This window comes from Brachyhypopomus gauderio, chromosome 2 (genome assembly GCF_052324685.1).
Source record: "Brachyhypopomus gauderio isolate BG-103 chromosome 2, BGAUD_0.2, whole genome shotgun sequence".
Lineage (NCBI taxonomy): Eukaryota > Metazoa > Chordata > Actinopteri > Gymnotiformes > Hypopomidae > Brachyhypopomus > Brachyhypopomus gauderio.
The window spans coordinates 33,615,101-33,622,600 of NC_135212.1; the positions used below are offsets into that span (position 1 = coordinate 33,615,101).

At 50.1% G+C, this 7,500-nt stretch overlaps 1 protein-coding gene across 1 annotated transcript in view; it reads left to right on the top strand.

The window, feature by feature from the left end:
• Nucleotides 1-7,500, top strand: part of clmpb (CXADR like membrane protein b) — a 24,181-nt gene that overhangs the window by 1,759 nt on the left and 14,922 nt on the right. Inside the window, exon 2 of the mRNA XM_076994631.1 lies at nt 5,340-5,497. Within this exon, the coding sequence (XP_076850746.1) occupies nt 5,340-5,497 (158 nt within the window). The remainder of the gene's footprint in view (nt 1-5,339; nt 5,498-7,500) is intronic.

A 7,500-nucleotide genomic window follows, 5' to 3' on the forward strand; every position in this document is an offset into this window, starting at 1 on the left:
ATATTGGTGGTGTTGGTGGTGGTGTTGGTGCAGGTTGTATTGGTATTGGTGGTGTTGGTGGTGGTGTTGGTGCTGGTTGTATTGGTCCTGGTGGTATTGGTGGTGTTGGTGGTGTGTTGGTGCTAGTTGAATTGGTCCTGGTGGTATTGGTGGTGCTGGTGGTATTGGTACTGCTGGTATTGGTCCTGGTGGTATTGGTGGTGTTGGTGGTGTTGGTGGTGGTGTTGGTGCTGGTGGTATTGGTGGTGTTGGTGATGGTGTTGGTGCTGGTTGTATTGTTAATGGTGGTATTGGTGGTGTTGGTGCTGGTTGTATTGGTAATGGTGGTATTGGTGGTGTTGATGCTGGTTGTATTGGTCCTGGTGGTATTGGTGGTGGTGTTGGTGCTGGTTTAATTGGTCCTGGTGGTATTGGTGGTGTTGGTGCTGGTTGTATTGGTAATGGTGGTATTGGTGGTGTTGGTGCAGGTTGTATTGGTCCTGGTGGTATTGGTGGTGGTGTTGGTGCTGGTTGAATTGGTCCTGGTGGTATTGGTGGTGTTGGTGGTGGTGTTGGTGCTGGTTGAATTGGTCCTGGTGGTATTGGTGGTGTTGGTGCTGGTGTTGGTGCTGGTTGAATTGGTCCTGGTGGTATTGGTGGTGTTGGTGCTGGTTGAATTGGTCCTGGTGGTATTGGTGGTGTTGGTGCTGGTTGAATTGGTCCTGGTGGTATTGGTGGTGTTGGTGCTGGTTGTATTGGTCCTGGTGGTATTGGTGGTGTTGGTGGTGGTTGAATTGGTCCTGGTGGTATTGGTGGTGTTGATGCTGGTTGTATTGGTCCTGGTGGTATTGGTGGTGTTGGTGCTGGTTGAATTGGTCCTGGTGGTGTTGGTGGTGTTGGTGGTGGTGTTGGTGGTGGTTGTATTGGTCCTGGTGGTGTTGGTGGTGTTGGTGCTGGTTGAATTGGTAATGGTGGTATTGGTGGTGTTGGTGCTGGTTGTATTGGTAATGGTGGTATTGGTGTTGTTGGTGCTGGTTGTATTGGTCCTGGTGGTACTGGTGGTGTTGGTGCTGGTTGTATTGGTCCTGGTGGTATTGGTGGTGTTGGTGGTGGTGTTGGTGCTGGTTGTATTGGTCCTGGTGGTATTGGTGGTGTTGGTGGTGGTGTTGGTGCTGGTTGAATTGGTCCTGGTGGTATTGGTGGTGTTGGTGCTGGTTGAATTGGTCCTGGTGGTATTGGTGGTGTTGGTGGTGGTGTTGGTGCTGGTTGTATTGGTCCTGGTGGTATTGGTGGTGTTGGTGCTGGTTGTATTGGTACTGGTGGTGTTGGTGTGTGTAGGCGGGCGCTGGGGCTCGGAGGCTCACATGCGAGTTGCTTTGTAATAAGATTACAGGACTCAGAGGAGAGGTGTTTACTGGAGCACAAGGCCTTAAGACATTTCCACAGAAAACAGTCTCCACCCATTCTCTCTCTCTCTCTCTCTCTCTCTCTCTCTCTCTCTCTCTCTCTCTCTCTCTCTCTCTCTCTCTCCCCCCCCCCCTCCCATTCTCTCTCTCGCTATCTCTATGCTTTCACTCCTATTCCCTGCTTGTCTTTGTGTTGTGTCATTCTCTTATTGTCACATCCAGATCTGGATTAGAGGAGAGGAGAGGAGAGGAGAGGAGAGGAGAAGGGAGGAGAGGAGAGGAGAGGAGAAGGGAGGAGAGGAGAGGAGAGGAGAAGGGAGGAGAGGAGAATGGGTCTTTCCAGATGGTTATATTCCCACAGGGCTACTGGTCCCCCCCAGCTGCCTGAAGGTTAAAATGACCCAAAAACATGGAGAAATGCCTTTGTTCCTGCAAAGCCACCATGGATTTGCGCGTCTGTCCAGTCACAAGAGACCGAGCCACATCCTCTGCATCCTCTGCATCCTCTGCATCCGAACACCCGCCCCACCCCCAGGCCCGCCTCCACGCCAGCCCACACCCCCAGCCCCGCCCCCAAACACACCTCCATGCCAGCCCACACCCCCAGCCCCACACCCAAACACGCCTCCACGCCAGCCCACACCCCCCAGCCCCGCCCCCAAACACGCCTCCATGCCAGCCCACACGCCCAGCCCCGCCTCCACGCCAGCCCACACCCCCAGCCCCACCCCCAAACACGCCTCCACGCCAGCCCACACCCCCAGGCCCGCGCCCAAGCCCATGCTCCACACCAGAAGCTGAAGCACGTAGGCCACCCGTGACACCACACGTGAGGCTCTCCTTTCACACGCCTCAGCGTCACACCACTGGCGATGGCCTGGATGGTGCGTTGGAAATAAGGTTCCCCAAGCCGCGGAGGTCGGGGTCAGGCCTAGGGCTCCATCTGCCATTCCAGAGGGTGGTGTACTCTGACGGGGAAAGGCTACCCTCAGCATTCGCTCCAAGCAGTGAACCCTTGGCACTGTGGGTCAGCGTGTTTGTGTAATATGCTGTCATAACTTGGTGTCTAAGACCTGCCTGCAGAACATGACTCACACAAACACCACACACACACACACACACACACACACACACACACACACACACACACACACACACACACACTCGGAAACTGGTCTGATGCTCTCTCTCTGTTTCTCATTACCCTCCCCCACATTGACGCAAGGGTTCTTAATGTGTGTTTGTTAGCTTAAAGCTACATCAGAAACACAACCGGTAGACCTTCCTGCACCAAGTGCCCTTCAGTCTTCAAGCATTAAAACACTCAGCACAATCCCACTAGCTGCAATCAACCTCTCAGGACTCGGCACAGAGGTTACCTTGAGCCTCATAAACACCACATGCACTCTCTCTCTCTCTCTCTCTTTATCTATCTATCTCCCTCTCTCTCTCTCTCTTTATCTATCTATCTCCCTCTCTCTATCTCTCTGTCTCCATCTCTCTGTCTCTCTCTCTCTGTCTCCCTCTCTCTATCTCTCTGTCTCCATGTCTCTCTCTCTCTCTCTCTCTCTCTAAAGCTGGGCATACATACACACTGTGCGATTATCGTGACGATTATGCAGTTTCACACAGATCTTGAAAGGTTTCTTTGGTGGTGAGTTTCAGTCGTTGGTCTCTGAGCATGTATTGTGTCACACTCCAAAGCAGCTGGTTTAGTGGCAGCCTGCGATTATCTTCTGGCACTGTCAGAACATTCGCTCCAGAATCTGACACTGCGACCGCCGCTGTGACACGTGTCTAAAATCCACCAATAGGGAGCAGGCCTGAATTACACACAGCCCATGCGCCAACTTCAAACTGGCGACAATATAGCGAAACAAAAGCAAAGTATGTGGGACTCGAGAGAACGTGGAGTGGTTCTGGCAGGGGGAAGGGTGGAGAATGGTTGTGTCTCCTGTTGAGCAAAATCTCGTGTATATAAAGAACAAAAACAAAAATATCATCATTGTGCGGCATCAAACGTTCAGCGCATGTGAAATTCTGTCATTGTCATTCAGTCATGATTTTAGCTACAGCATCTCGAACAGCGTGACAAACAGCAACCATATCAGACGATTGCTGCCCACATTCAGACCTGCCTGACGGAGTCCAGCAGCTCCACACAGGGTCTGAGATCTGAGCAGAGCCAGTGGGACGGCGGGGATCCTCCCTGCAAGATTCTGCAGAGTCATGCTTTCGCTTCCATGGACAGCCAGCAGAAAGAGAGAGAGAGAGAGAGATAAAGAAAGAGAGAGAGATAAAGAAAGCCCCAGAGATGTTGTTTAGCGTTTCTTAAAGGCACATAAACTTTACGAATTCCTCCCCAATGTCACAAGCTATAATGGCAGCGTTTCTTCAGCTTCCCACACAGGCGTAGCTAATCTCCAGCCAGCGCTCACCTGCTGAGGGGGCTTCTCCGCTGAAGGGGCCCTGGGGCTCAGCGCTTCCGTGAGCTGGGCGTTCGGCTCCTTTAATGTCCTACGCAACCATGCTCTTCTCACGGATCGTTTCTAAACGGCCTCAGCTGTGTGCTGTGCCGTGCTGTGGCTCGTGATACCTGTTGCTGTGGTACAAAACCACAGCGCGTTTTACACAGTGCCCATTTCATGGCCCAGACAATGAGGTACTAATGAGGCCTTAAGGTAATTGTGCTAATTTTGTTAAGTACTGTACCTGTAACAGCTTTGCAGAAATAGAATGTGGCAGTACTGACAATGCCAGTACTGTAGATTTTAAAACGGTTAAAGCAGGTCCTCTTATGTGATTCCTTTAGTGGTCTGCTGTGTCATAATACCCCTTACAAACTTTAGACAAGTAGAATCATTTCCCACCATGCACTGGGACTGGATCAGTTCACCTCATTGGTTGAGGATATGCAGGGCCCCTGCCCTCTGCCCTAGTGTGCTCTCAGAGACTAGACAGCAGACAGGACGTGTCTCATAACGAGCCGCTAATGAACAAAGTAATTACACACACGCGTGTGCGTACAGACTCGGCCTCCACGGCCATGTCTGTCCTGGGGTTGTTGGCAGTCATGCTGTGGAATCCAGGAAGGGGGAATATCATAATATCGGCGCGGGCAGAACCGGCGTCTGCAGATCTATTTCAGCTGTCCGGATTGGTCGCTCGTGCCGATCAGACACTGCCGTTCAAATAATACCGGAGTGCCAGAAATATCTGATGCATTTGAGCTTGAGCCCTGTGTGTCTCCGAGCTGCAGTGTCTCTTTCCTCCTCCTCTGTTTCTCTCTCTCTCCATCTCCTTCTTTCTCTCTTCACCAGCTACCCCCCCCCCCCCCCGGCCCTATGGAGATCCTCTTGACAGATCCCAAATAAAACATTTAATTTAACTTTAACTTTAATTTAACTTTAATTTTGACCTCCATTCCCCACGAAGAACATACAAGCAAAAGGATTTCATGTCTAAATGTATGACTTTTATGTAATTTTTTTATGTATGTCTTATGAAAGCACTATGCTTGTGCTTTCCCAGACCTTTTCGAATACAAACGTTTTCCATACGTCAGAATGCTCCCATAGGAAGCCGTACTGGTTCCCCGGGTGCCAGTCGGACGTGTGGTGCCAGTCAGACGTTGCCTGTGGCGAGATGTTTATTTTGGAACCAGACGGCCAGTAATGAATGAGTTGCCCTGTGGACTGTGGTTGTGTGTGACAGTGTTGTGTTCCTGATACAGCAATGCACGTGAACACTCAGGCTTGCACTGAGATGACGGGAATGGAAAGTTCATAGAGGCTTCATAGAGAACTTTAAAGATCTTCCAGCACAGCATTTCAAACATTTTTCATTTTTTTATGGCTCAAAGGATGGTGGCCCTCATTTCAACCCTTCTCAGTTCCTCTGTGTGTGTGTGTGTGTGTGTGTGTGTGTGTGTGTGTGTGTGTGTGTCTTCTGCAGTATTGCTAAGCGCACTGTCTACCAGCGCTCAGACGGAGATGAAGAAGGTGGTGGGAGAGAACGCCACTCTGCCCTGTCATTACCAGTTCCGCCCGCTGACAGGACAGACGCTGGACATCGAGTGGATCCTGCAGAAACCCAACGTCAAACAGCGTGTGGTAATGCAGCTGTCTCTCCCTCCCTCTCTCCTCCTCTCTCTCTCTCTTTCCCTCTCTCTCTCTATTTCCTCTCTCTCTCTCTCTCTCTCTCTCTCTTCCTCCCCTTCCCTGTCTTTTCCCTCTTGGCCTCTCCTCTGTAGTCCTGGACATTTTCTCTCGTTCCTTCATGACTTGCGTTCTTTTCCCATCTCACACTCTTTTCTTTCATTCTTTTGTCTTCTCACTCGCTCCCCCACTGTGCTCGGCCCAACTTGTCTTGCCAGGTTTATATGCCTGTTACTGTGTTTTCTGTCTCCCTCCCTCCCTGTCTCACCCCGTCTCACCTCATCCCCCTCTCTGTCTGTCTCATCCTTTCCCAACCTGTCTGCCTGGTCCTGTCCTACACCCGTCTGTCTCTTGGCCCTAGGGCTCAGTGTCTGAGTGGACGTCATGTCTTGTCATCAGCGTGCTATTGATGTGTGTGCAGTTCCATCTATAATTCCATCACAGGCCCAAATTCACTCCCTCTACTTTCCACATTTTCTCACTCCCTTCCTCTCTCTCCTTCTCTCTTTTGCACCTCCTCTCTTCCCCTCTCCCTCCTACTCCATCTCTCTTTCTAATACTCTATCATAGGATGAAAGTATCCGTGTAAACTTGAACAGAGATTCACCTGGAGCACTGTCACTTTCAAGCACTTCTTCACATCTCTCTCTCTCTCTCTCTCTCTCTCTCTCTCTCTCTTCTCCCATCCCGTAGGCACAGATTACATTTTCCATCTATTTGTAGAAACATTTTAATTTGGATGAAATAATGAATTTAAGAGATACTAATTCAATATCCCCTTATCTGAGTCCAGAAACTGTTCAATCATGTGTTGGTATCAGCGTCTGAGCAGCACCCTGTAATGCTTTTCCAATGAGCTTATTATGTGTGTCTCAGAGAATTATACTTTCAAATGAAATGTAATATCAGATAACACAAGCACTCCCTAAACAGCTAGTGTGCAAAAAAGAAAGCTGTGTGTGTGCGGGTGTGATTGTATGTGTTTGTGCATGTGTGCCTGCATTCGCGCATGTGTGTGCTTGTGTGTGTGTGTGTGTGTGTGTGTGTGTGTATGTGTGTGTGTGTGTGTGTGTGTGTGTGTGTGTGTGTGTGTGTGTGTGTGTGTGTGTGTGTGTGTTTGTGTGTGTGCATTTGGGAAAATCATCTGTTTCAGTACACGTCTGCCGCCTGCTGGGATTTGGTTCTATAAGAAGGCACTGTGCTAGCGGACGGGCCTTCTGGGCCGGCTAGAGGATCACATTCAATATTTAACAGCGAGATAACACAAAATCTCCCCTTAATTAACGCCGCACAGTGGAACGTGTGCGCAGGGGCGAGCTGAAGTGTGTGTATGTGTGTGTGTGTGTGTGTGTGTGTGTGTGTGTGTGTGTGTGTGTGTGTGTGTGTGTGTGTGTGAGTCACGCTCTCTGTGCCGCGAGGAGGAGCTTCGGCCGCCCTAACCTGTCTGCCCAGCGCTCTCTTCGCACATCAGAGGCACGACTGGAGAGGACAGGGGAGGGTGGGGCAGGTGCCAGCTGTTAGCGCCCCCTGTAGGCAGTGGCAAACACAGAGGACAGCTCATAGCCCCAAGCAGGGACATACAGCCCTGAAATCACACACACAAATACACACTCACTTACTCACTCACACACACACACACACACCAGTGGGGAACCGTCAGGGCCCTCTACGCCCTCTCAGAGGGCCTAAAATATTCTTAAAGCATTATATATATAATTATCCAATTTTATTTTATCTACTTACAGTTTGACATTCGACATCTAAACAATTACAAAAATATAAGCAAATAAAATATTCACCCGTGTCTATTCAATCTGTGTTGGAAGGTGAGGGGTTGAGTGGAAGCCTGTGAGCCTGTGTCTCCCCCTATCAGGACTGTGATGCCCGCTGTTCGTTTACAGAGGGCCTGGCAGTTATAATTCAGCGCAATACCAGTTTCAAATGACAGCAAAATTGAC